General features: G+C 54.5%; 11 protein-coding genes across 11 annotated transcripts; 5 read left to right on the top strand and 6 right to left on the bottom strand.

Annotated features, from left to right (window-relative positions):
- Positions 1-1,458: 1,458 nt before the first annotated feature.
- Positions 1,459-2,846, top strand: CLAFUR5_09712 (Fasciclin-like arabinogalactan protein; the record flags this gene model as incomplete). Its single annotated transcript, XM_047908860.1, has 4 exons — positions 1,459-1,929; positions 1,983-2,219; positions 2,253-2,446; positions 2,498-2,846. 4 exons carry the CDS (start codon positions 1,459-1,461, stop codon positions 2,844-2,846), a joined length of 1,251 nt encoding a protein of 416 aa, XP_047766265.1.
- Positions 2,847-3,058: 212 nt separating this feature from the next.
- CLAFUR5_09711 (uncharacterized protein) lies at positions 3,059-4,066 on the bottom strand (the record flags this gene model as incomplete). Its single annotated transcript, XM_047908859.1, has 2 exons — positions 3,059-3,393; positions 3,451-4,066. 2 exons carry the CDS (start codon positions 4,064-4,066, stop codon positions 3,059-3,061), a joined length of 951 nt encoding a protein of 316 aa, XP_047766262.1.
- A 3,797-nt stretch (positions 4,067-7,863) lies between these two features.
- Positions 7,864-8,868, top strand: CLAFUR5_09710 (uncharacterized protein; the record flags this gene model as incomplete). The annotated part of the gene is made up of 1 exon (XM_047908858.1): positions 7,864-8,868. The coding sequence occupies one exon, from the start codon at positions 7,864-7,866 to the stop codon at positions 8,866-8,868; it is 1,005 nt and encodes a 334-aa protein (XP_047766263.1).
- Positions 8,869-9,402: 534 nt separating this feature from the next.
- Positions 9,403-10,397, top strand: CLAFUR5_09709 (uncharacterized protein; the record flags this gene model as incomplete). The annotated part of the gene is made up of 3 exons (XM_047908857.1): positions 9,403-9,879; positions 9,992-10,111; positions 10,191-10,397. The coding sequence occupies 3 exons, from the start codon at positions 9,403-9,405 to the stop codon at positions 10,395-10,397; spliced, it is 804 nt and encodes a 267-aa protein (XP_047765858.1).
- Positions 10,398-10,573: 176 nt separating this feature from the next.
- CLAFUR5_09708 (26S proteasome regulatory subunit rpn12) lies at positions 10,574-11,445 on the bottom strand (the record flags this gene model as incomplete). The annotated part of the gene is made up of 2 exons (XM_047908856.1): positions 10,574-10,852; positions 10,909-11,445. The coding sequence occupies 2 exons, from the start codon at positions 11,443-11,445 to the stop codon at positions 10,574-10,576; spliced, it is 816 nt and encodes a 271-aa protein (XP_047765857.1).
- A 4,249-nt stretch (positions 11,446-15,694) lies between these two features.
- Positions 15,695-15,997, bottom strand: CLAFUR5_20084 (uncharacterized protein; the record flags this gene model as incomplete). Its single annotated transcript, XM_059462928.1, has 2 exons — positions 15,695-15,724; positions 15,785-15,997. 2 exons carry the CDS (start codon positions 15,995-15,997, stop codon positions 15,695-15,697), a joined length of 243 nt encoding a protein of 80 aa, XP_059319119.1.
- Positions 15,998-18,795: 2,798 nt separating this feature from the next.
- On the top strand, positions 18,796-20,534 carry CLAFUR5_09707 (uncharacterized protein; the record flags this gene model as incomplete). Its single annotated transcript, XM_047908855.1, has 6 exons — positions 18,796-19,129; positions 19,182-19,248; positions 19,306-19,399; positions 19,449-19,625; positions 19,675-20,205; positions 20,259-20,534. The coding sequence occupies 6 exons, from the start codon at positions 18,796-18,798 to the stop codon at positions 20,532-20,534; spliced, it is 1,479 nt and encodes a 492-aa protein (XP_047766349.1).
- Positions 20,535-21,007: 473 nt separating this feature from the next.
- On the bottom strand, positions 21,008-22,191 carry CLAFUR5_09706 (Solute carrier family 25 member 45; the record flags this gene model as incomplete). The annotated part of the gene is made up of 4 exons (XM_047908854.1): positions 21,008-21,410; positions 21,490-21,690; positions 21,773-21,857; positions 21,957-22,191. The coding sequence occupies 4 exons, from the start codon at positions 22,189-22,191 to the stop codon at positions 21,008-21,010; spliced, it is 924 nt and encodes a 307-aa protein (XP_047766347.1).
- Positions 22,192-22,675: 484 nt separating this feature from the next.
- CLAFUR5_09705 (uncharacterized protein) lies at positions 22,676-24,877 on the top strand (the record flags this gene model as incomplete). The annotated part of the gene is made up of 1 exon (XM_047908853.1): positions 22,676-24,877. One exon carries the CDS (start codon positions 22,676-22,678, stop codon positions 24,875-24,877), a length of 2,202 nt encoding a protein of 733 aa, XP_047766352.1.
- A 362-nt stretch (positions 24,878-25,239) lies between these two features.
- Positions 25,240-26,022, bottom strand: CLAFUR5_09704 (uncharacterized protein; the record flags this gene model as incomplete). Its single annotated transcript, XM_047908852.1, has 1 exon — positions 25,240-26,022. The coding sequence occupies one exon, from the start codon at positions 26,020-26,022 to the stop codon at positions 25,240-25,242; it is 783 nt and encodes a 260-aa protein (XP_047766351.1).
- Positions 26,023-26,811: 789 nt separating this feature from the next.
- On the bottom strand, positions 26,812-27,446 carry CLAFUR5_09703 (Ubiquitin-40S ribosomal protein S27a; the record flags this gene model as incomplete). The annotated part of the gene is made up of 4 exons (XM_047908851.1): positions 26,812-26,901; positions 26,957-27,240; positions 27,300-27,371; positions 27,425-27,446. The coding sequence occupies 4 exons, from the start codon at positions 27,444-27,446 to the stop codon at positions 26,812-26,814; spliced, it is 468 nt and encodes a 155-aa protein (XP_047766355.1).
- Positions 27,447-27,552: the final 106 nt, after the last annotated feature.

Genomic DNA, 27,552 nt, shown 5'->3' with positions numbered 1-27,552 from the left:
ACTGTTAAAAAGTAAGAACACTAACGCTTAATTCTCTCGACTGCGCAAGATAGTGAGGAGGGCATATACCCCGTCTATCTGTTTGTTACATATGCGTATCTTTGTTCGTAAAAGAAGTTGTGAGAAGAGTCCAGCACGACAGTAACCTGCACGAAGTCAGCTGCTTCGAGCTCGAGTTGCCGTGACCAAGGAAAGTCAAAAACATTCATTATTCACGCAACCTTCGAATCTGCGGATCATCTACATCTGACAAAGCTGAAAGACTTGCCATGCTTCCAGCAAGGCTCTACACGGAGCTCGTTACAGCATGCTTAAGCGATAGAACGGCGGTAGCGAGAGCACCAGATCAACCTGCACGGACGCGGTGTCAAGCGTGCGTGGGCACTGTGTAGAGTCTCATCCCACGACTTGAACGCTGGAGAGACGCTTGAAGTGGCGGTGTTGATGGCATACGGGATCCAAGGTTCCAGCTCCATCTCTCACAGAGTACACTCGGAGCCCCTGTACCCAAGCCTACTATTTGACCTAGGCAGCAAAATTAGAAGGCGGGAGCCAACGTGCCAAATCAGTCTGCAAGATGCTGTCAGCGATGCTTCATCCAGCAAGCAGACCTGGCACACATTCCGGAGAGCTCCTTAACAGTGACATACCAACAGCAGGCGCCGACCATGGCCTACAGAAGCTCCCCAATGACATCGAAGCCGTGCAGAAGAGTTCCAATGCATCGACTCATCGCGAGCTGCAGATCACATGCGTGAGATACCAAGACCACGGACTTGTAGTGGGCGTCGTCCGGTCTGGATGGACCGTATTGCAATATGATAGTGTGTTGAAGGATTGAGAGTTTGTAGGGTACCGGTCGTGCTTTCTTCCATAGTCTGTGTTTTTCGTGCACGTCCCCCCGGTCTCGGAAAAACTCGTCGGAGCAATGCCATTGGCAAAACACGATCTGGACTTACGTCTCTCAAGCAACAACATCATGCACGCGATAGACGCCATTCGACACGCGAGCCAGGTCCTGGTATCCAGACGCTGCGCACTGTAGGTCGTTAAGATGCCCGTCCACGCGAGTGCGACGTTACGTCGCTTCTAATAAGACCCGGCCAAAAGACACCGGATGCAAAGCCTCCACCACTTGTGCCAAGTCCTGCCTAACGACCAAGACTCTTTCTTCACATCATGCTCGTCCTTATGATCGGTGGAAGAAGTCGCTGTCGAAGGAGTGCTGTCCTTCAAGGCAGGATTCGACCCATCCCAAATGCATGCCAGCTTCGTGTTCCTTAGACCTGTTGTCGACCATATCTGGTTCTCGCCAAGACGACTCTGGACCAAGGCCGCGGACATGCGTCTTGTTATCAGAATAGTATATATATATGTGGGATGCGCCCATAATCTGCGCTGGTCAGATTCTAAAACCATCCAGAACGAACAGTGTGTCGATAGACCAGGTCTGCAACCATGCGTTCTCCTCTCCTCCATGCTCTGCTCCCAGCAGCCCTTGTCAGCGCCCAAGCCGACCTCCTGGCCCTCCTGCAATCGCAGCCCGACCTTAGCACCCTGACGGATCTCCTCAGCATCGCAGACCTCGCCGACGCTCTGGCCCAGGCTACCAATATCACCATCATTGCACCAACCAACGAAGCCTTCCAAAACGTTGACCCGAACATCCCAGAGGGCGTGGCAGTCGCCAATCGCAACGTCACTTCTGTCACTGCTTTGCTTTCTAACCACGTCTTTCGTGGTCTTTATCCGGCCGCGAGTGTGGGCGAGGTCCCGAATTTCGTACAAAGTCTGTTGACGCCGGATTTTGTCAACGATCAACAGCCGTTCACGAACTTCACGGGTGGCCAGTACATTGGGATCGTAAAGAACGGGGCGGATGTCGAAGTCTTGAGCGGAGAGTTCGCTGTCTCTAAGGTGGTCGAAGCGGTTAGTATGCCGTACCATTGACAACTTCTAGATCCTGACTTTGCCTTCCTTAGGACATTCCCCTTGGCGAAAACATCATCATTCACAAAGTCGACACTGCGCTCGCCTTCGGGGCACCTCTACAACTCTTCACCGCACGTGCCGGCTACACGGCATTAAATGGTGCTCTAGAGGCAGTGGATAATCTGGGACTGCAGCTGGGGCTCACGGACGACGGCGGCACCGCGATAGGCGTGTCCGATCTGACTGTCTTCGTACCGATGAATGAGGCTTTTCAACTGATCGGGTCTGTTCTAGAAGGCGCAGATCAGGAGACTCTCTAGGAAGTTCTGAGCTATCACGTCATCTCTGAGAATGTGATCTTCTCGCCTTCGATCAGCAATGCGACTGTGCCTTCGCTGCAGGGAAGCGATCTGCAGCTCACTGTCACCGATGACGGGGCTGTGTTCGTCAATGGAGCCAAGGTCGTGATCCCGAACGTCATCTTGTTCAATGGAGTGGCACATGTCATTGATGGGTAAGTCACCCACGCCTTCATCATTACCAACTTGCTAACACTCTTATGCAGCGTTCTCAACCCTCTCGCACCACCCCTAGAGCGTGCTAGCCTAGACGCTTCTGCTACTACTTCAGATCGCGTAGCTTTCGCAGACGCCACGCGAGTTGAAGCACTCCCTTTCACTAGCTTTACCTTCGCCATGGACAGCCAGCCGGAGACGATTCTAGCCATCTACAGCACCGGACTTGCCGTGGCACCCGCGAATGCAGCAGCGACCTCTACGGCGGCGAATATGGACCCGACTAGGGCAACGGCATCAGGCACAGCTGCGGCGTACACTGGGGCTGCTGATGTGGCGAAGCTGGCTAGGGGTATGCTTGCAGGTGTGGTGGGAGGGGCTATTGCTGTAGCACTCTAGGCATGGGAAATTTCGGTAGCGTCTTAGTGTGGAGCGTGCCGACTAGTCGGGCATGATGCTTAGAATAGGACTCAATACCCAGTAGAAAAACTAAGAACAGTAGAAGAAGGACCAACGATAGTAGAAGGAAGAGCGACAGTATCAAATCCAAGTCAACAGCAAAACCCGGCGATTTAGCATGGAAGTCCCATGTCTTGCTACGCTGGATCGCCTTACTGTAACACTATAGCAAGCAACACGAAGCTGCACAGTAACGCCACCGAGAACGTAGTCCGCATCGCACCAGACTCCTGTCCATCCTGTCCGGCAGTAGTATCAACGACCTCCTTGTCAACAATCCGACAGAAAAGCTTCGGGCCATCAGACTCTCCACGAGGTTCCTGATTGGTTCCATACTCAGGCCTGATGAGCAGAATCTGTAACGCCCCAACGGACTCGTTGTAATGCGCGAGATTGTCCTCTGCGATCGTATACATTGGCGACGTCCTGTACCAGAGAGTCTCACTGCCAGGGTTTGTATCAGTGGCGTTTGGGCTTGCTGTGATGGCTGAGTCATATTGTCAGCATGCAGTTCGATTTACGGGCCTGATCAGTCCAGACTTACCGAAGCTAGTCCCATCACTCCCGCCTCCTGATCCCGCATTGAGGGTATCTTCACAGCCCTCCAATCCAGCGAAATCAACAGCTCCTCGTGCAGAGTCTGATGCCATCATGATGGACTGTGTACACTGATCCCCAAGGACGGAACTGCAGTCGCCATCATCTTCGTTGCTGTAAGACTCGGTGATGTTGGTCGGCTTGCTCGTCATCAGAGTTTGGACAGTCAAGTTCATGTTCTGTTGTGCCAACCAATTTGAGAGCGAGCCATCCTCCTCAGCTAAAGCAAGTCCCCACTGCGCATTGACCACCTGCAGTCCTTGCGAGTAGTCTGCATCTGATGAGGCGAGATCATCCAGACGGCCGGAATTGGGAACGTTGATGGTTGTGATATTGACACGCCATGTCCAGTCCGTGGAAGTTCCATTCGCTGTGAAAGGGAAGGTCAAGGAGGACGTGCGATTGGGGTTCTGTCCGAATGATGCTATGAGCTGGAGAGCTTCCTGGGAGTTCGCTGGACCTGGCTTGAAGGGGCCGGAGATGGACCTGTCAGTCGATTGAGCTGAGGTCAATGATGAGAGGAGTAGTGTGGCGAGCAGTGGAACAGATCTTGAGAATGGCATTGTAATAGAAGACTGTCGACACGCTGCGAGGTGATGTCGTAGCTGATTCTACCTCCAATATCAGGCGGATTCGCTTTGACAGGGTGCACGCTGAACGACACCGGATACCTGCAGCGGTCTGATGTTGGAGATAGAGCTGATTGCTGAATGTGTGCACAAGAGGAAGGTAGCTTGACCGCAAACAGGATGCCTCAAATTATCGTCGTGATCATGACCAGCGGTTCTTCTGACGTCTGCCATGATATGCTACGATTGGCCCTAGACCACATCTTGAATGCTGTATGTTGGCACGTTGTTGGAACTCGTCACGCGGTCGACTTGAAAACGGAGCAAGCTGAAGCGGAGCCGGTGTACGGCATGTGAAGGAGCCGCCCAGCGGTGACGGACCTGTCGATCTTATCTTGGACGCCACTAATGCTTCACAAGTGCTTGTTGTTGCTGCGGCTGTGGTTGCTGTGAAGTAGTGTTAAAGCATAGGCGAGTCCCAGCTGGAAGGATTCTTGCCCTGCCCAGTTCGCCAAGTCCATTCTATATGGCCAATGACGATGCGATCGTCGTGCCAAGTTGCCAGAAGCAGACGACAACACCTCTCTGGTCTGGATATACTCCGCGGGGAGGAGGAAGTGTGATCCTCAGTCCAAAGCTTATGACTCTTTTGCAGCAATGCAACCGCGAATACAGTCCTGGGCATAGTTTTTACAACCCCTGTTCTTCCACCTTTCCTCATTAGGAAGGATGTATCCACTGCTTGGCGTAGCTCACCACCTGGTGTGTCCTCCATTGTTAGCTATTACTGCCTCGCAGCGTTCTCGCATACTCTTGTATATACGTTGTATGTCCTAGGTGTGAGCTTGGCCCATTCAATCTTGAAAGCAGCTATTACCTCATCTCGTGTTGTAGGAAAATGAGCACCTACCCTATGCTTAAGAAGAGCCCATAGATTCTCAATAGGGTTGAGATCTGGTGAATTGGCTGGCCATTCCATAATGTGTAGGCCCTTCTCCTTAAATAGACTCACCGTTGCCTTCGCCTTGTGGATTGAGGCGTTGTCTTGCATAACAATGCAGTCCTGCGAGCCTGTTGACACTCGCTGCTTCTCAATTGCCGTGTGGATAAGAGGGACAATCTGGCTGCGATACACCTCACCGTCGACAGAGCCCTTCTCGAATATATAGACTTCTATAGGTCCATCTGCAGAGATACAGCCCTATATTATACAGGCTGAGAACTTGCGGAAGCGTGCTGTAAGACAGTGTTCGTGATAAGCCTCATCTGCCCTGCGTGTCACATAGACCTGTCCGAATATTCCACACCTGAATGAAGCTTCATCTGTCCAAAGGACCTGAGCCCACTGTTCCACTGTCCATTTAATATAAGCCCTTGCCCATCGAAGCCGTGCCTCCTTGTGTTTCTTAGTCAACAACGGCTTGCGTGTTGAGACATATCGTAAGAAGCCCTCCTTCTTGAACGCAGCTCTTACTGTCCGGACGTCGCTGAAGATGCCCTCTATCGCGGCAATCTGTTCGTATCGCAGGCGGCGGCTATTAGCATCAGTGGTGGCTCGATGGACAAGTCGCTAACGCTTGGAGGTGTTGATTACAGGTGGTGGGCCTCTCTTCTTCGGTGTGGAAGGTGGCACTCTTTCAAGCCGTGAGATTACTGAAGAGACAGAGCCTTTGTTAGTATGAAGGGCGTCTGCAATCTACTGTAGCGGCCAGTGGGCGTGTTTGTGAAGAGACCACATCTCGCCCTTCTCGAATTCGGTAAAGACGCGTCCCTTCGGCATAGTGGCGATAGATAGCGCGTGTGTGAGTGTGTGGATAATGAGATTGAAGGTAGCAACGCCTTCTGAGATGGACATGGATAGCCGGAAGGGGTTAGCGTAAATACAGGGGTTGTCAAAACTATGCCCAGGACTGTACAGCGCAGCGATGCATAAGTGTTGGCGTAACAGCTTGTGGTTTGACCAAACGGCATATCTTCCTGCCGACACCGATGTGTCTCATATGTATGCCAAGTTGAAGGAATGCCTTAGATCTGCTAGATGTAGTCCGGTGTTCATGACCTGCCAAATCAGGTGTCCCGGCGTTGACTTGTTGTCGGCTTGAATGTCTAGAGAGCACATCACTCTGCCATGGCTAACCCGTTCCTGGCCGATTCATTGCAGCAATAGTAGACAATGTGGTCGATCGCTCAACGGCTCCACTCGGAGCTGTACTGGTGTGGAGACATCTGTTGTTGGCTTGGCTGTGTGCATTGACATGACACTCAGCCAAGCTGCAAGTCATTGTTCGAGGAACAGGCAACGTGGGGACCAGGTTGAACACGTTTTCGGGGAGATCAACCGCCGATCGTCCTTTACCACTCAGTCGAGCAGACTTCACGCTGCGGCGTTGATTCCAGTCTGTCTTTGGGCGAGCCCTCTAGAAACCCAAGTGCTCTGCTGGCATCCATCTGGGTATTCCGCGGCAGACAATTCAGTGCTGTTTCGTGGCTGGTGATTGCCTGACTCGAAAAAGCATATGCCCTCGTTCATCGTGAAGTGGCATGGCCGCTGCGGTCCAACACATAGCCAAGGCCTTGGCCATCCTTTTGCATAATCAAGCTATACCGGCGTACAACAACGAAGCATTGGACCTACCCCAAACAGGTAACGCAATATGTTCGAGCTGAAGACATGCACACTAGATGAAATCGTTGCCTTGGCTACTGCGTAGTCCAGTCCGACGTTAGGTAAAGCCAATGGGTTCGCAAGGCTCGTATAGAACAAGGCCGCCCACGTTGCCCTCATGGAGCCATCTGGTTGAATGTCTCGCTGGAGCGTGGCCGCTCGACTTAGGGTTCGTGATACTCTTCAATCCTGCGAACAACGTTGTTGATGTCCATCGTGAGATGCAGTGCTTGACACGCATCATGAAAGACTCGGCATGCACGACATCGTGTGGCCTCGGGTGCATTCTTCCTAAGGTGGAAAGCCGTCTTCATAGAACCAGTATGGTTTGTGGTAGTCGAAAAAGAGTACTGTCACTTGTCCATCTGAAGTCGTGTATTTGTCGCTACGCTTGCCCGAAACTGATGGAGTATCGATGGTGATGATCAACAGCTGACGCTATTGCTTGCTTGAGACATCCCACGTGTAGACCATGACTAACAGCTGACGCTATTGCTTGCTTGAGACATCCCACGTGTAGACCATGAATTTGGTGATCATCGAATGATTTGTAAGTGCCCCTTCTTGCCTCGATACCACCTTGGGGCCAGAAACCACGAGCGAAGATCAGCATCTCGATCCGCCAAGGCTGGTTCATGATTCACTCCAACCAACCTCGCCCACCTGCTCTTCTCGTATTGACATCAGATCGTGCGATCGTTATTGTCTCGGGCATAGTCGTGCTGGTTGATACTGTGCTAGTATTCCTTCGTTCGACTAGACATACCATGAAAGCCTTGGCTATTGTTGGTTGCAATTGTGCTAGCATTCATTCCATGCACCTAGGCATACCACATACACGCCAGAGCGTTTTCGAGCACCAGATGTTGGATTGTGCCCGGTTCTGCACACATGACTGGCGGCAGTCTCGCTAGACAGGAAGTTGTCAACGACCTGTATGGAGCATGAGCTGCATAGCACGACAGGATGTCGTCAAGGTGGAGGAAGACGAAGGCCGGGAAAGGCATACTTAAAGAGCCAGTTCGACTTCCCAATTCCTCTCACCATCAAGCCATCATCATCCAGTACCTTCAGTCAACAAAACCACTCAAGACCCTTTCCCCCTCAAAGCGCCACTTCATCAGCCATGGCTCCACGAACAATCGCCCTCACAGCTGCAATGCTCGGCGTTGCCATCGCAAGCCCCGTCACATCTCCTTACACCTTCGTGGAGAGGAGGCAGGGCACCAGCTGCGGTGGAACCGATGCCAACGGCCAAATCTTCGTCGCCGATGTTGGCTTCTACTCCGAAATGAACTGCAACGACGAAACCGGTGGCGTGTGCATCTACACTGGTCAAGAGACCATCGATGCCGGCGCAGGCAACTACGGCTGCAACCCCGGTCTCCTCCCCGAGGACGCCCCATTCTTCCTGAAGGTGGTCGATTCGCCTTTCAGCGCCCTGCAATTGCTCTTCACCCGCGACCAGAGCTGCCCACCAAGTGGTCCAGGAGCTGTGTACGCCACGCTCGTGGACAATGCGTCGTGTGTCCAGTCGAACCTCGGTGGAGATGCACCAGGCATTTCTGTCTTCCCCAATGGCGGGTCTGGTCTCACCAGACTGTCGACCCCAGCTCGGGAGTTCCCCATGACCGGCGTCACCAGGAACACCGCCGCAAATGTCGAGCGTCAGGCTTTGGCTGCCATGAAGCGCCAGTCCAACACTGAGTGCGACGGCTTCGTCACCGACAGCCAGCAGCCAAGCCAGTCTAGGACTGTGCAGGTTTCCAACATCATTGACTGCACCAACGGTGGCGAGCAAGGATGTATCATCTCTGTCGAGGAGCAGGAGAGCAAATCCATCAGCACCTCATACTCTTTGACCGCTGGAGGCGGTATCGAGGGCATCTTCTCTGTTGAGGCCACCTTCGGCATGGAGTTCACCCAAGAGGTCTCCACTTCCGTGCAGAACGGCTTCAACGTGGATGCCGGCCAGAGAGGTTACATCGGGGCCTACAACGGCGCCACTCTCTTCACTGGTCGCTACACTGGCTGCAACTCTGGTGACGCCGAGCAGCCAGGATCCGTCCTTGCTCTCAAGGACAACCAGATCTTCTACTCCATCATTCTCACTGGAGCCTCCAAGAACTAGATGATGATTGTCAGGATCTTGAAGCGGATGCGGGAAAGGGCAGAGAAAAGTGTGGTGGCCTTGCGCTGACCTTTTGGTGTGGTCCTGGCTCGATCTGGAACGGTGAAATGGCAGTGGAGATGGTGGATCGTTGGGGAGGAAACGCGTCAAAGAGTGTGCCGTGTTTAGCTTTTCAAATAGCAAATCGAAACGTTCTCATTGTCTTGGTAAATCATCGTCCTTGCTCTTGCTGAAGGCGAAGTAAGATCTGCTCCCCGTCCTTTGCATGGGGACACGATGGTAGTCGATGGCTTGAGTGAGCTGGGCAAACTCCAGGTCATTGGTCGAGTGAAGCCAGGATCAGGTTGCCGGGCCCAGGAAGGCGATACAGATGGCGCCACGCTCTACACCTCGAGCATCGTTCTGTCAGCAAAGCTGCTTCAACGACATCACCCACCACCAGCAACTCCATATTCGTCAAGTCCCAGCTCCTTCCAACGACCATCACATCTGTCCTCCTCTCCACATCTCCTACCTACCCCAACGGGCCCAACCATGCCGCCCGGCACAAAATTCCCCTACAACCCATCCACCTCCATCCCCAACCTATCCGGAAAAGTCATCCTAATCACAGGCGCCAACACAGGCCTCGGCAAAGCCACAGCCCTCGAGCTCTCCAGACATGGACCCGCAGAGATCTGGATGGCCAGTCGAGACGTGACAAAAGGCCAGAAAACAGTCTCCGAAGTCCAAGCCACTGCGTCTCCGGGAACCAAAATCCAGTTCCTGCAACTAGATCTCTCCTCGTTCGCCTCGATAAAGTCTGCGGCTGGGGCATTCCTCGCGGACGCGGAACGCCTGGACGTTCTGTATCTGAATGCAGGCATCTTCGGCGCCCCAGCAGCCCTGACAGAGGACGGCTACGAAGTCCATATCGGCATCAACCACCTTGGGCACGCTCTTCTCTTGAAACTCCTCACGCCGCTTCTCCTCTCTTCCGCAGCCTTGCCACCGGGAAGTGACGTCCGAGTCGTCAGCCTAACATCTATCGGCTACAAATATTCGCCCGACTAAGGTCTCGAGTTCTGAGTCTTTCAAGTCCACAAAGGGAGCCACGCCGGTAATGCGTTAAGTCCAATCCAAGCTAGGAAATCTTCTCTACGCACAAGAAGTAGCTGAGCGGTATCCACAGTTCAAGACGGTTGCTGTGCGTTATGGGGAAATTGGTACGGAACTCTTCTCGAGGGAGGCGGGGGACGAGCAAGTGCGGTGATTTCTTCAATGTCCTAGTCCCAGTCCGCCATCAGGGAGTGCTGACGTTGTCGGATAATAGACATTTACAGAACGAAGTAGCACCTCTCCATGATATCGGGATTGAGGAGGGTGTGAAGAACCCGCTCTGGGCGGGGACGGCTCCGGAGGTGGTAAGCGGAACGTACTACGAGCCGGTAGGAGTCGGTGGTGTAGCCACCGGGTTGGCACATGATCGTGAGATGCAGAACAAGCTGTGGGAGTGGACCAAAAGTGAGCTCGCGGGCCATGAGATCTGACCTCCATCCTGTATCGTAGCTTTGTGAGGCGGTGCCAGAATGGCTGGAAGTCATGATCTTGTTACATTGTTTCGTCTGCCTATTAGTCGGATGCAGGCCGCGCTAGATCTGGCCATGAGCCATAAGTCGGCAGTATGCGGCATCGCATTCCACGATGCGCTCTATGGTACATACTCTTACACAATCGTCTCAAGCTTCCGTGCATAGCCCAGAGTGTTCTGGATGACCACGTCGCTGTTGCTCATGACATCCTTCTCCGCGGCCAGTGCCTCCTCTTCCTGCTGTGGAAAGTAGATCCTACCATCCTTCGCCACCCAGCCTCTTGCCTGCGCGAACTGCACCACGGCGCCTTCGGAGTCAAGGAATAGCAGGTTCTTTGCGTTCGAGATGGGTAAAGATGGGTATGCGCGCTCCGAGCAGGATGCGATCTCCGAGCGAATCGTGTCGATGAGGACCTGGAAAATGTCAGTCAGTATGAGCACGTCCAGTGCGATATGTGTAGCTGTCTCACCTCTGAAAACACCCCAAACTCCTCACTCGGCACCCTCTCGCCCTTCGTCTCAACCCAGACCTTATCGTAGCTCCCCTCCATCAACGCCTGCTCCAGTCTCACGGGATACTGAATGAACTGATCCCTCTCCACCTTCTGCTTCCCACTGCTCATCTCCAGACCCTCCAGCACTGTGTGAAAGCCGGCATAATCACCCACGCTCAGCAGCAGCAACAGATACAACCCCGTGACCTTGCTTTGATTGCTATGCCGCGAGCTCTGCTGTGATGACGGGAGCGAGTAGAAGGGTTGTAGTTGTTGGTAGTAGCGGGTGAAAGCTTCGGTGTCCTTCAGCTTGATGCTGGCGAGGGCGCCGTGCTCGAGGACGGCGATGGCGAGGTGGAGGTGGTTTGGTGTGCTGTCTTCGCTGGGGACGAGAGCGTCAAGGTTGAGGAGCGCGAGCTTTGCGCGTGAGAGGAGTTGCGGTGCTTGATTGAGTTGTGTGTGTTTGAGAGAGTCGAGGGCGTGGATGAGCTGCTTGACTTCGTGTTCCGCCATCGTTGCGGTCGGTGTGTGGGTGTTGATGTTGTTCGTCGGTACGGAGTGTTTGTCGATGGTTGGCTTGATCGCAGTGCGTTCGATGTTTTTGGCAGGAGATGGATGTTGTGTCGCGTATTGGAAATGATGGTCGATTGTCACAAGATCGCCGTTGATGAGGCAAGCACACAAGAGCGCTCGGGGCAAGTCATCCGAGGGTCTAATGATTCGGCCCGTAACTGCCGACGGGGAAGCACAAGCCGAAGTACTTCACTCGAGGCAAGCACAACCAGAACATTGTCGGGCACTATCAGGAAGGTCATGCACTGATCAAGTCTATTTGAAGAGGTTGGCCGCTGTTGGAGATAGATCTTGCCGAGTAATCCTAGCGAGACTCCGCCGTGGAAGCTCAAGGATCTTGTTCTACATGCATCTGTAGCTATGACTGTGACGCCAAGGGCTGTAGCACAAACAAGAACTCGCCTCTGCACCATCTCGACTCCTTCTTACGTGCTACGATATCGAAATGCTACTGGAGCACCTTTTCTCGTTACAGATGCGAAGTGTTCCATTTCTTTTGGACGATCTCAGCGAGTTCATGGATCCCAGCGGCACCTTGCGCCTGTTGATATAACTGTCATCCTCTGGCAGTACAAGAGCCAGCCATTCGTCCACACCCTTCAATGTCCGTGTCACTGTCTGCGGCATATCCTTTGATCTTGCGTGATGGATCCCGACGTGATCCTCCACGACGGACAGACGTCTAAAATTCTGTCCAGTAGGTCATAGCAACAGCCAATGTCTTGCCATCATCCTTCATGTCGCAGCTCAGAGTGCCATCAAGTGTCGTTCTCCCCAACCTTCAGACCGGCGGGTATGTTAGAGGCGAGCAGCTCCTCTTGAACACTCGCATCCTCAAGTCGATCGAAAGGTGTTCCCTGGGATTCCGGTCGAGATGTGGGTGTCACGACGCGTCATGGAGTGTGAGTGACTGGAGATTCGTACTCTGTCGTCGTCTGGTCCGCCCCGACGAATCGCATCGGGCCAGAGGAGTATACTGGAGTCGTCCTGGCTGTCCAAAAGGCTCAAGATGAAGTATGGGTGAGCAGCAAAGTGGACAACCAATCTCGCCGTGCGACGTCAACACTGACGATGGGCACATCGGGAAGCGCCGCACTGTATACTTACAAGCTGCTACTCCGCCGCCCATAGCGCGAGTGTCCCAATATCGATGTCGAGTCAACGGATATCGTGGTTAAAGTCGTGCCTTGAACTTTGCAATGGTCTGCGGAGGACGAGCGTTCAAGATGCAAGCCCTGCGTGATTATGCTCATGGAGAGGTGCCTCTGCAACTGTTGGGTAATCTTGGGCCCCGTCAATCAGTTGGGCGTCAGTATAGCTCTCTTGCAAACAAATTGATCGCTGTGGATGCTGCCAGCTTTACCTTTGGCCTGTTCAAGATCATGTTGGTCGAGCTAGCCCCGCAGCACGATTGATCGTCAATTTCGGAGTGAAAGACCCAACGACACGTCACGGCTGGCGGAGTAGATATTGTTGTAGTGATCAGCAATTCCAGTCGAAGCAGGTCCAATCTTGCCGCGATTGTCGCACAAGGCGATGCATATCTCGGTTCTTCGTCCCGTAAGAACGAGTTATCCCTTTGCACCTTTCGTCGGTCCAAGTCTGTGCGGAGGCCCTGTCTAACTTTTGAACGTTGCTTGACAACGACAGAGTCTGACTGGTTCGGTCCGTCGCTGCATGGCTCGCACAGGTAAATTTGTGAAGACTATGCAGCTCAAGCCCTTGTTTTGAGGCTGAAAATGGAAAGTAACTTTTGAGGAGCAAAATGCAAAGGGATGACCGTCATTCGAGCAGGACAGATGCCTGCTGAAACTGCTAATTCCTCAGGAATAGTCCACACGGGAGTAATTGAGTGCTTAAGCTGGAGACCGAGTAGATTGGGCCGCACAATGTTGACAGCGCTTTGCGCTGAAGATATCTCCAAGGGGCCCCAGTACAATGCTCGCCGAGCTTTTGGGTGTCAATAGTAGATCATGGAGTCCTCGGATCTTAAGGGAAGAGCTGTCGCCGATTGAGGTTCTGGGGAAGAAGCATACAACAATCATGCAGGTTCGTAGGCAGCTCGCGACCAAACTGCTGGAGACAAAGCCAGCATCCTTGCGAAGTAGGTTTATGGCCCGTCAAGCTCCTCCTGGCTATGCATGCGTTCTTCTCTTCACGGATCTTCCGAGATGCAACGTTCAGTGAGTCGTGCAGATGATGTGCCTCTCTAATGCTACGGTTGGTCGTCCTGCGGGAACAGAACACGGTACAGTCAGCCAGCCGCATATAGGCAGATACGGACGCCGCGAACAGCGCGAACGGGTAGAGATGCAGCAGAGCTAAGGCACGAGATCTTGAGATGTTGCTCGAGATCGCTAGGGGGAGGCGGGACGCGTTAGATCAATTGCTGCCACTGGACAGCGATCTGCATCACTGTACTGAATGTTGGAGTAGCGACAGGGCAAGTTGGCTCAGAGTGCGGTCGAGCACTGCAGACCAGACCCCACAATAATGTAACATCTGCCAGGGCCATTTCCGTCCTCAGCATCTCGCAAGCGTGCCGGGAAATCCGCCGCTCCGACTGCAAATGTGAGGATGCGAAATGGCCCTGGCAGATGTTACATTCCGACTTGCGCATTGAGAAGTCTTCGGCCGGGGCCTCGTGTTATTGTGCGCTGTGACATGTTAATATCGTTTCCGTAGCTGCTGGGATCCACCGCTTCTCAACATTTTTTCAGCTGTGTGAACACCGTGATGACCTTCGAGGTAGAACGGCATAGCTTCCCGCGATGTCGTGGCGTGACTGCGAAATTGGCCAGCTGTTGGTTCGTAGCCATCCAGGTCCCGGATGCACGGCAGAACTAACGCGTTCAGCCGATGTTGTACAGCTTCAGAAGCCGAACTGCTGTAGGGGAATTTGTTGATGCTCGTCCAGCAGGCAATCGTGGAAAGGGCAATATCGAAGTCTGCTGGTATTGTGATCCTGTACCAGCTGAGCCGCAGGGTTCAAAGTGTTGAAGTAAGCACGACGGCCGGTCCCGGGGCCAGAACGCTGTGCGTTATCCGTGTACGTATTCGTCAGCATCCAAGACCTGCATTGGAGCTATGTACTATGCTTGTTGGTGTGAGAATGCATGTTCCGGGTGCGCAAGTCGGCGGTTGGAAAAAGGAAGCTACGATCTGGCCTCCTGCCTCGCCGGTCGTCGTGCTTGCCTTGTACCGTTGTTTCTCGCAACGTTGAAACGAGGCATATGGGCAACGAGATCGAGAACATCGTGATTGCCCTATTTCCAGCAGAAATAGCAAGTAGATCGCGTGCATGTGCAATCTGGGAAGGAGCGAATCAGGCAGGAGGCGTGAATGCGGAGCGGCCAGCTCTGCCAAGGCAAGCTCCGATACTTTGCTCTTGCAGGCCAACTTGCTGCACCACACAGACACGGTGATACACCTTGTCCCTGCTTCCGCTACAATCGTTCCAACTAAGTCCCACGCGAAGGCATTTGGTTTGATTCGCAGGACGATAGCATCGCCCTTTGCAGCCAGTCCCGCTGCACGCTGCCGACGCGGCTCCACGAGACCTTGACCATCGCAGACACCCCCATCGGCACACCCTTCCTACTACGCATCATCCGACACACCCTCGACGCACGTGCTGTTCCGGTAAGGCTCGATCCTCCCCTATGAGTCGCAGCAGCAGAGCAGAGCAGTAGCAGCGGCAGGCAGCCAGTAAGTAGGGCAGAGCAGGGAGAGGCAGGAGCTCGGCGGGCTCGACGGACACGCAGCAGCTGCGAGACAGCAAGCTGCTGGAGGGTGGAGCCAGGCATGGCGGCAGCTGTTGGCGTGCGCACACTCACAAGCTGGCAGCTGGCTCTCATCACACGCTCGTCTCGCAGCCAGCACAGACGCATCATCCACACCCCAGCAGTCCAGCTCTCATACGACAGCAGCCGGTCGCATCTCCTGCCCTCTGCGCTGACACCTCTGACTGGCCCGCGGGTACTGCGCTGTGGCGAAACTCTTCTTGCTCACTTGCTCACCACTAACGCAGCCAGGGTCGTGCTCTCTGCCGCAGGCTCCTGCAGAACTTCAATTGGCACTCGCAAGACTTGAGCGCACTTTTCCGACACAATGGGTTAGTTTCGCTTTTCTTCCTCCCACCTCACTCACCTACCTCCCATCACGCACACATCTCCCTCATCGGGCGCTCCTACTCCCCGTCACCCTCGCCAACCGTCACGTGCGATATCAACCTCGCGCCCGCCTCGACAGGAGACACAAGCTTACACCTCGCCCGCAGCTGACCGTGACTACGATCGAGGTCGTGATTCGGTACGTATTTAACCTTGCGTTCATGACATGTGTGACAGCCCTTCCGCGTACTGTGATGGACAGTATCGGCGGAGACCTGGACTGGACCGTGATGGAGCTGGAACTGATGACGGACGGAGACTGGGACTGGCGAATCGGCGCGGCATATGACCGCAAGAGAAAGAATGGACACGCAGTGCATGGCAGAGTGCCGGCGCTAAGCGATATGACCTGGACTGGAGAAGAAAGCAAGAAGACACGCGGATATCATAAAGACAGCACGAGAGGACGGCATATTCGGGCAGACGGCATATACGGCAGGCGGCATATGAGCGATTACACGTGGCATACGGGTATGCAGCTTATACCACTCGTCCAAGACATATTCGTGCCAATGCTGGCCGTTCGCATATCAGCGTCTTTCTGTCTTTGCAGGGCAGCTCATGCCCATCCTTGAGCACTCGCGTGTCGTCCAATGCGTATCCATCCGTGAGGCTGGCAGTGCAGGAAGATGCCCACAACCGAGACCAGTAACAAAAGTTGCCAGGTGTACCCATGTGGTCCCTGGTATGTCGTTATTCAAGCATGACCACTTCGTCCGGAGTTCCTGGAGACAACACATAACCACGGGAGTTCATCTAACTGCCAAGCATTGTGCGAGCTTCACGCACCGCTTGGCCATTAGGTCACTGTTGGCCAGATGAGGACTGCTGTATCAGGCAGCTCCAATCCCTCGCCTCAGGCCAAGCCATACGACACAATCGAAGGCCTGAAACCGAGCACGACGAAGGCTCATGAGATCGACCAAGGCATTCGGCATTGCCAGAACACCGTTCACCTATCCTGGGTAGAGATGACATACCAGCGCCCAGCTGGTCCCGAACTCTCAACACCTGTCTCGTGTGGCCAAGATGAAGCAAAGCGCCAACGCTTTATGTCCTGTTGGAGGATTTCTTACCATGCATCGCATGGTGCCTTTGCCGGAGTTCAGACTTGCGTCGACCGATCCAGTATCCTGTCCAGACGTCCGTTATGACGGGAGACTTCAACACCGAGCACCAGACCAGAAGCAGACGACCATTCTTCAAAATATCATTGGCCATGCATTGCGGACGGAGCTCGCCCATCGGGTCACGGGCTTCCAACACCGCAGTCTGTCCTGCAGGCCGATACAGACGCTGGAATATCGATGCTGAGTCGAGAGCTCGTGGTCTTACACCATAGCCACAGCATATCGTCTCGTGTACGCCCAGCATATCATCGGCTGCCATCAGTCTAGGAGCGCTCGCAGTCTGGACCCACCTGGGCATATATTGTTAAGGTGTGATGATTGAGTTGCGTGGCAATATACTCCAGCCGCTTCGCCTGCACCGACTGCTTCGACCATCAGCAAGTTCAAGTCATGGGCGAACACGAACCCTTACCGGCGACGAGCCCATCTCATGCGAAGCAGCCGTTCCTGGACAGCGGTCTTCACACAATGCGCGTGATGCATAGCCGGTATCGATCAAGGACGTCGCTTCGGTCTCGCACAAAGCTTGACAGATTGCCGATAACCGTCTTGCTGGACAGAAGCTTTCATGCAACCGCGTCGTCCACGATATTGATTGCTCCATGCATGACAGGCGTTCTTGAGCACAAACGCGGTGTCAAACGTCCAGAGTCCAGAGGCTTGCCCTGTATGCACAGAACCAGCCAGAAATGCATGGCCTTGCGAAGCGACCTGCGCGGCTATGATATCTTGCAAGGCATACCATACCATGCCTCGGTTGGGTGTGCATTGACTTTCCAGGGCGCACATGACCCAATGGGATCTCATACCTCCGCGCGCAGCATATTCGCAATGCACTCCATGGTCAGACGGGCTGGCGGCTGATGTCTTGCCCGAGAGCCACCATACTCGCCGAAGCGTTCGCGAACACGCAGCGCAACTCATGAAATGGCGCGGAGTGTCATATAGTTCTGCCAACGTATCTCGCCATGTCGAGAGGTGTTCTGGGTATCCTGGACACATACCGCATTCCAGAGCCATGGGCCGCTTGCAGGTCGCGACATACCGCTGAGTTGCACGATGCCTTCTTGTCCAAAACCTCATGACATCGGCTGGTATGATCAGACCTGGCAGGGTTTTCTGCTTGCACGGCGCGCAAACATCCGCTTTGTTGTCTCTGCTGTATTGCTTGCTGCAGAAGGACCGTAATCCCCATAGTGGTACGCCTTGCCTGCGCAGCAGAAGCTCGACAGTGGCATTGCTTCGCTGGCGCGCATCACAGCTTCGCGTGGGTGTAGCTTATCGCCTTCCCAGACCCCCCCCATCACCTTTCAAGGCCAATGAGATGCCATGGTATCACCTCCTCAACGGAGTCCCTGCTCTTACGAAGCGTCCCTTAAGCATCCTACGCGTTATGCTGAAGCCGGCATATCGGTGGATCGAAAGGTCTCGCGGGCTTGAAAGGCTCTTGCTATGGCTCGGTGGCTGTATCTGCGCTGAGCTTAGGCCGATTGCATGAAGCACTATGCGTGCTGCATTATATCCATTACCGCTTGTGGAGCTTGCTGCTGCTTGGACTGGATGGTCATGCTGTGGTGCGGTATGCATTGAAAGGGGAGAGTTGTGGCGGGAGAAGCCGTGCCAAGACATACGCGCTCTGCCTCTCTCCAAATCTCTCGCCTTCGGCCTGCTTGCCATCCCCAAACACCATCATAGCTATGGATGGTGTTGCTGGCTTCATGGACAGCGTCCGCACTGCGCGCGTGGAGATAGACGCGATCGTACGTACACTCAGTCTACGGATCTGGATCTGGACTGGCTGAGACTAATTGCATATCAAAAGCTCTACGCATCACCACCACCTCCTCCTCCTGCGGCCAGCGCGCCGCCCTCACCACCTCCGCCACCTCCACCGGACGAGCCAAGGGGACGGCAGTCCGACCGTGAGACCCAGGACTCAGTACGCGGAAGGCTATCGCGCGCACCGAATTTTCTCTTCATATGCTAACATGTGTCAATCACAGCGCGACAGATCACCACGTGAGGAGCGACGCTCCGACAACTACCGCCGCCGTGACGCTCGATCACGCTCTCCAGACCACCGTGACGACGACCGCTACGACCGCCGTCGTGATCAATCACCACCAAGACGTTCAAACGGCGGCCGCTACGACTCCAACGACCACGATAGAGCACCACCACGCAACTTCGAAGAGCGCCAACAGTCCAAGGAACAGATGATGAAGTCTGTCAACGAATCCTCACAGCAAGACCGACGTGTCTACGTCGGCAACCTCTCTTACGACGTCAAGTGGCACCACCTCAAAGACCACATGCGAAAAGGTATCTCATCAAAACACCACCATAGGCCAAAATATCACTAACAACCTCACAGACGGCACACTGGATGTCCTCTTCGCAGATGTTCTACTACTACCGAACGGCATGAGCAAAGGCTGCGGGTGAGCTCACAACCACCAACATCATTTGTGGCACCGCAAAAACTGACAGTACCATAGAATCTGCGAGTATGCGACTAGAGATCAAGCCCAGGAAGCGATAGCCACGCTCAGCAACACCGCCCTCATGGGCAGACTGGTCTACGTTCGCGAGGTACATGGGATCACCTTCACTTGCGCTGTCAGAGCTAACATTTCACCAGGACCGTGAGACTGAGCCACGCTTCGCTGGACCTCCAGGTGCTGGTGGAGCTCGTGGTGGCTTCCAAGGAGGTCGCGGTGGGTTCCAGGGCGCCGGTGGCTACCAGGGTGGCTACGGCGGCGGAATGGGTGGCGGCATGGGACAAGGAGGCGGCAAGACCCAGATCTTTGTCTCGAATGTGAGTGGCCTCGCAACTCGATTCTCAAGCCTCACTGACACACAAACAGGTCCCCTTTGGAGCTGGCTGGCAAGACCTCAAGGATCTCTTCCGCCAAGCAGGCAATGTCGTTCGTGCTGATGTGCACACCGCACCAGATGGACAACCCAAGGGCTCAGGAGTCGTCGCTTTCGACACACCAGAAGACGCACAGAACGCCATTCAGTCCTTCCACGGCTACGACTGGCAAGGCCGCATTCTTGAGGTTCGCGAGGACCGCTATGCAAACTCTGGCCCAGGATTTGGCGGACGTGGCGGTTTCGGCGGAGGACGAGGCGGTTTCGGTGGCCGCGGTGGATTCGGCGGAGGCTTTCAACAAGGTGGCTACGGCGGCGGCGGCTTCGGCGGTCGCGGTGGCTATGGAGGAGGTCGCGGAGGTTTCCAGGGAGGAGGTGGATATGGAGGCGGAGGCTATCAAGGCGGCCAAGGAGGTGGCTATGGTGGCGGCGGCGGCGCTGCTGCACCTGTCGTCGCACCCAACGCCTTCACCGATGGCGCACTCTCTGGCGGCGAGCCAAACCCCATCATCCACGTCAAGAACGTGAGTATACCCCCACACCAATTGCTGCTGATCACCGCTGACACACTTTCTAGCTGCCATGGAGCACCAGCAACGAGGACTTGGTCGAGCTCTTCCAGACTATCGGAACTGTCGAGCAAGCTGAGATCCAGTACGAGCCAAACGGTCGCTCCCGCGGCTCTGGTGTCGTGCGCTTCAGCAGCCAGCCAGATGCTCAAACCGCCATCGAGAAGTTCCAGGGCTACTCCTACGGTGGTCGTCCTCTCGGTCTCGACTACGCCAAGTACCCTGACAGCGGCGCCATGGAGGGCCAAGAGCCTACTGGCAGCATGCAGGAGCAGATGATGTAAATTCTGCGACGCACATACTCCTCACCGAAAGACGAAGATGAAGCATCGAAAGAGCTTCGAACTGCGTCGGTACACAACACACACTACGACTACTACTCTTACTTCCGGTACTATGGGTACGGCTCTGAACTGAAAACAGAAAACAGCTGGATGGATGGGATGGAGATTGCTGTCTTTCGTGAAGATGGCTTTCGACGGAACAGGTCTATCTGGACTGGGATTGAGAATGGGATGGGCTGAGCTTGTAACATACCGAGAGAGATGAGAAAGACAAGACTGCGATTGAAAACTCTTCTGCATCAGAAGGGAAAATTGGGCGAATGAATTCTGCTCTCACTTCCTTCGGAAAAAGCGTGCTGTAATAGTAGCGGATGCGAGTATACTCTCAGCACACAGATAGGCTGGACAGATCAATGGGAATGTGATGCTTTCTGGGAATGAGTGTGGAGTTTGATGAGTGAGGGTTCTTGGTTTCATGGTTGACTACTACTGCCAGTACTTAGCACTCGCATCATCCACTCATACACAGCCCATTGCACTGCGTTCACGATGAATGCCCGAGCTGAACAGATCCCTAAGCCGCGGAAGAAGACTCTCGTTCCCTCTGCGTGATATGCTGCCTTTGCGATTGCGAGGGTGCTTGGTCGCTTCGTTATGGCCTTGGAGGTGCGGAGGAGTGGCTGGCTCGCGGGACTGCTGTGGGAATGATGGAGATCCCAGGTTTGGACACGAGTCTTGATGACGTCTAGGGGGAAGATTGAAACCCAAGTTGCTACTCCTGCTAGGCCGCCGCAGAGGAGCACTTTCAGGGCTGAGGTGGTGTGCGTGTCGGTCGGGGAGGTGAGGGTGCGTTTGCTGAGTTCGTAGGAGTAGAAGCTTGGGTGCGGGTCAGTGAAAGGATTAAGGGGAAGAGGGTTCAATGCTAGAGGGAGAAAATAGATGCTGGAAGGCTTACTAGAACCCATATCCTACTGCATCGCGGACACTCGTGACACCACCGCCCATGTAGAGGCCTCGCAAACCACCCGCTGACCACAGGTCTTTCGTGATCTGGAGGGAGGACTTCGGTGGATGGGAGACCTGAGCTCGGCACTTGACGAGTTCCGTGGGTGCCGAGACGAGAAAAGTGGCAAAGCCACCTAGGGCACCTGCTGTCCTAAAGAGACGGCAGTATTAGCCACGATATGTAGAACAGGCCACTCCACGGCACAGTGCATGTAGAGAGTCGGAAAACCTACGATATACTCCAAGCAGGTGGCCTCTCTGGCCATTGGTTCATGTCACCGGTATTGAGCAAGGCAAGACTGCGGTTGTAGGTCATAACTAGGTAACGGGAGAGTGTTAGATGAGACACTTGACATTGAGAAAGGAGGCATGACACTTGGCAATGCTGCAGAGAAGTCTACATATGGAAGCCCTTACATAGAATGGCATTGAGAGCTCCATAACCCAAGATGGGGGCAGCAGCTCCTCTCGCCAGTTGCGTGAATCTCTCGATGCTCTTCGGAGGAGCTTGGGAAGCGTTTGGAACAACATTAATCTCGGAGGCATGCTGCGCAGATCCAGCCTGCAGCTTTGTCTTGACAATGTCCAAAGGGTTGCCGATCAAGACGCCAATGGCTCCAGAGACATAACCGGACCAGAAATCAGCGGACATGGTGGGAAAAAGAAGAACGACAAAAGGCCCCCCTATATAGCAGATATGACAGTGACCGTCTACAACATCGTCATCTCGTGATTCATAAATTCGTGCTTGGTGGTCGTGATGTGAGTGAAAGCGAGAGGTGCGGTGGGGCGAGGCATTGTTCGGCGATCTGCAGGGCAGTGGCGACGGCGGGGCTTGGGGCTTGGCGGGTTCCCGATGACTGCATCTGAGACTCGACCGACCTCGACCTTCACACAGACACCAAGCACTCATTCATGACGCCCACAGCCAAAGTATGAAGAGACCCAAGCCGCTTCGCCTGACACTGCTTGCTACCAACATCCCATTCTTCACTACTGACACTGACACTTGATTGCTTTCCTTAGCCATCGCTTCTTCTGTCGGCCTTTCGCTGCCGCTTGCGACCAGAGCTATAGCTACACCACCACCACCACCCAGCAACGCCGACCTGGAGTCCGCGACACGATAGCCTTCTATGGTTACAATCACCGAGACGAAGCGCTGGGATCTCTCTCACGTTCTTGACTTCGTCAATACACTCAACCCAAAGGCCGACGAGCAGTCGCCACTCACCAGCCATGATCACCAGGCGGAAGACGTGAAGCCTGATCCCCCTCCACCTCACAACACCGACACACAAGACTTTGCCAGCTCGCCACCCAAGCTTGGTGACTTTAGTAAGATCTGGCAGTTTCTTGGGTCACCGAGCCATATCGATAGCGAACCGACAGCCAGCGGCGATGAGCTGCCCACACCAGTACCGAACAAAGACGACTATGCCTCAGATGGGGCGACATACGTCTCACAGAAGAGCAAGCTGAACACATTCTCGAGAGATGCCCAGGCTTCCGATCTGGATGTCACAGACGGCGATGAGTCGGTTGACTGGAAAAGCGTGAGGAAGGATCCGCTTGCTGGTCTGACAAAGACGCAACGTAAGAAGGCACGTCGCAAGGAGCGGAAGACACTTGAAAGTCAGATGGCTGGCATGAGCATGAATGTTTCGGAATCGGAAGCAGACCCAGTCGGGAAGAAGACACCAGCCATCAAAGCATCTGCGCATGTTGTGCCGTCGGCGCCAACACCAAGATCTGGTCTACGACCTCGCGATGCAAGTGGCAAGGCTGTCACATCTTTGCTACCAGCAGAGAAGGATAACCGTGAGCACAATCTCACCCAGTACATGAGGAACAAGAAGGCTGCTCGCATTGCCGCCAATGTGGAGCTCGATCCAGAGCTGAAGGAGCTTTTTGTACCGGAAGACTCGAAGAATGTGGTCAAGCCCGAGAACTGGAAGCCAGACACTACCAGTGAGGCCGTCAATGCTGTAGCACGGGCTATGGCTTCAATGAAGCAGGACCAGATGCCTCCCTCGCCGTCACCCAACACATCCAAGCCTCGGACAAAGGACGCACCGGCACAGTCGTCCGGCAGACTAACAGCCACAACATCCAATGGCAGCCATAAAGACCGACTCGCGGCTTGGAAGGCCTCACGGACCGGGTCCAAGTCGCCTCCCAAAGTGCCTACTGGTCCAAAGAGCATGTCTGTGCAGCCAATTCCAATCTCATCCACGCAAGCCAAGACTGGTCCAAACTCAGTCCAGCTCATCAACACACCTCAAAACAACAAAGTCACTCATCTCATTCCTTCTTCTGTACAGCCAATGCTTCATGGAAAGCTGGTCGCGACACCACCGCATTCGATGCCACGAGTTGCCGGCACTCCAGCTGCACCTGCTTCCATGCCCGTACAGAAACATGTACGAGCTCCGCTCACCATTGAGCCAAAGGTCGTGCGATCTGGCGAAGATCGACATTATGCGCTGTTCATGAAGATCCTTCAGGACTTCTTCCAGGACATGAAGTATCTGGTCAACCCCATGAACCTCACAACTCACAACAACGATCCGAGAGGCATCCACGTCTTCATCGACGCCAGTAACATCTTCATCGGCTTCATGGATCAGCTAAAGCGCGCTCGCGACATTCAACCGTGGGCCCGTGTGCCACAGGCGCACCTCTCCTTCGATGCGTTGGCTCTTCTCATCGAGCGTCGCCGTCCAGTCGCCAAGCGAGTCTTGGCTGGCTCGACACCCCATCTTCCAGCGTTCGACAAGGCGAAAGCCGTGGGCTACGAGTGTAGTATCTTGGAGAAGGTATACAAAGCCCGCGAGCTCACCGACCGCCAAATCTACTTCAAGGAACTTGACCGCGGCCGCTTTGGGAGAAGCGCGAAACCGCCACCTCCAAGCAACAACGTGGCCCTGGTTCAGACTTCGCAGTCAAGTTCACCACCTCAGTTCTCAATGATACCTGGCATTGGCGGCGATAGCGGCAGTGGCTCGGAAACGAACACGCCGCAATACGCCAAAGCCGCCATGATTGAGCAAGGTGTGGATGAGATCCTGCACTTGAAGATGTTGGAGTCTGTTGTCGATTATGACAAGCCTTCGACGATGGTCCTGGCGACCGGCGATGCGGCCAGTGCTGAGTACAGCCCTGGATTCATGGCTATGGTCGAGAGGGCATTGAAGAAGAAATGGACTGTGGAGTTGGTATCCTGGAGCCACAACATCAACAGCCTGTACAAGAGACCGGAATGGACCAACCACTGGGGTGAGAGGTTCAGGATCATCTACTTGGACGACTACGCTGAGGAATTGCTTGACATGTGAGTGATTAAGGCGCTCGTCCTGGAAGGGTCAGATGGCGGTTGATGGGCAGATTGGCCAAAGCTTTCATTGCATCGATGGTGACATACGTGGCCGGCACTTTGCAACTCTATCGCTCAGTGCCGTAAGTCCACGTTGTCATCTTGAGGGGCTGGGGAGGGCTTGATCGTATTGCTTTTAAAACAGTTCACACAGCCATTTCATAGCAAGTCAGCTACGATATGTAGTCTGGCATAACGACGGAGTTGAGTCATACCCCATCATCTTTCCCATCGCGTCCCATCCTCCCAACATCCCACCACTTCCTCAGACTCCCGAAGGTCCATCCCATCGCCACAGCCCCTACTCCTCTACTACATCACACCTCACCCACGCGCTCCTCCACTACTACTCCGCATCCTCCTAACATCCTCCTCCACACACTCCGCGATCTCCATCAACAAATCCACCATCAAATTCGCATGGACTTGACTGCCCCAGAAGAAACGTAGTCGGCGCCCTTTATGCTCCGCCCTTCCAAATTTCTCCGCAAGCTGCGCTATCGCCTCAGCCGCTGTGCCTATCGTCAAACCGGAGGCGCATTCGAGTTGCACCGCGCCGAGGCGGGAGAAGGAGCCATGTAATGTCCGCGTCGTGCAGTGGTTGCTCTCGAGGACTGAGGGAGTGGCGGAGGGAATGAAGCGGTCTCGAGGTAGTCCGGTTGCTTCGGTGGCTGTTAGGGCGATGAAGTTGCCGATGAGGAGGGAGGAGGAGGAGGGGGTGGGGGGTTGGGTCAGGTGCATGGAGTGCCAGGTTCCCTTCTTCTCTAGCAGAGCGGTAGGGATGGGGTTCGAGAGGGTACAGATCCCCGCGGCGCTTCCCTCCAGGCCTAGAATGTCGTTGACTAGGCTACTGGGAGTCGGTGTGGCGAGGACGGAGGCACAAGGGTCGTTGAGGGTTACGGTTTGCATGGGGCGCTGTTGCTTTGTGGTTTTGACAGCCGGGATGGGTCGGAGGAAGAGGGCTTGTTGGAGTTTGATGCTGGTGTGGATTGTGGCGTGCCAGGAGTGGGAGACTAGTTGGACGCGGAGGACGCTGCGGAGGGGGAGGTGGAGGAGGATCTGTTCGAGGAGTTCGGTTGTGGAGAGGGTGGCTTTTGTGGCGGCCATGGTTGTGGGTGCGTGGAGGGTTGTCTGTCCTGGGGTCGAGGCTTGCTGGGAGCGCTTCATAGTGCCTCCAGCTTTGGCTAGTATTCTGTGCCATGGAGAGCGAGTTCTGGCTGGTGTGGCCTACCTTCTGGGAGATTTGCCTGCTTAAATGACTTTCCCTTCGTGGTCGGGCTTGGTCGAGGCGCTTCGTGATCTCCCCACTGATTGTCAGCATTCTGTGCAGCGGAGAGGCTGTCCTGGCTGGTACAACTTACAGTCTTGATGATATGCCTGCTTGCTGACTTTCCCTCGCCTTCGCGCTGTCGCTCTGGCTACCTTCCATCTGCTCCCTTCTCTGTTCACTGCTCTGTGCTTTGCCAATTGCTCTTCGCTCCGTCCGTTGCTCTCTCTTCTGCTCTGTTCGCCACTGTCGTACCCTGCCCTGTGCTATACCAAACGCCACACAGCCAGGCTATTCCTAAGACACGTTACGTTGGGAGCACATACGTACCGAAGCGCTCAATTGCTCGTAATGTCGTGGATAGTCATGCTGAAGATCTGTTATGTCAATGAGGCGTGGTGATGACGAGAGTTGCCTAGACGTGAATATCTTCGATCATAGACATGCGAAGCGAGGATGACCACAAAGGTGAGCAAGGAAAATCGTCACATGTGAGTCACGTGGGACAGAGCGAAACAGGCAGAAGTGGGTCGTGTTTGTCATCCATCAAGAGACTCGGGATTTCATACGATGCTACCAACTGTTATCCGGCTGGCTGTCTGTCCTCCCTCGTCACCTCGATTGCTCGTTTACTTCGGGTCGTCGAAGACGTAGGTCAAGTGGCAGCGACCGCAGTACTGGCGGTTGTGCATGGCAGCCATGAAGATACCGGCACCGCACTGTGAAAGTAGTCAGTAATATGCCCTCAGCTCGCATCATGTGGTTTGTCCTTACCTCGTCTGCTGGGCACTCTCTCCTCAGACGCTCGATCTTGCCATCTCCATCGACCTTGTAGTACTTGAGCACAGCCAACTTGGTCTTCTTGCGCTTGTGCTTGATCTTCTTTGGGGTGGTGTAGACCTTCTTCTTGCGCTTCTTGGCCATACCGCCACGCAGACGGAGCACGAGGTGGAGGGTGCTCTCCTTCTGGATGTTGTAGTCGGAGAGGGTGCGGCCATCCTCGAGCTGCTTGCCGGCGAAGATCAAGCGCTGCTGGTCCGGTGGGATACCCTCCTTGTCTGTGGGAGATGCGTTAGGCCTGGCTGCGACGATGTCTGCTGCGATGAGTGCTGCTTACCCTGGATCTTGGACTTGACATTGTCGATGGTGTCCGAAGACTCCACCTCAAGGGTGATCGTCTTGCCCGTGACTGCGCGCGTGTTAGTGATGGGCTCATTGGAGCTGTGTGTGGACAGTACGTACGGGTCTTGACGAAGATCTGCATTTTGCTCAGGATATTCCGTCTTCACAAAAGAGGTGATCGGGCGGAGGACGAAGTCGAGCCACGGAGTCTTTTGCAAGGTGCGCCGCGAGAAGTCTTGGCGGCAAAA

This window comes from Fulvia fulva, chromosome 9 (assembly GCF_020509005.1).
Source record: "Fulvia fulva chromosome 9, complete sequence".
Taxonomy (NCBI): Eukaryota; Fungi; Ascomycota; class Dothideomycetes; order Mycosphaerellales; family Mycosphaerellaceae; genus Fulvia; species Fulvia fulva.
The sequence above is the reverse complement of the archived record's forward strand: the minus strand, read 5'-3'. Positions and strand labels throughout refer to the sequence as shown.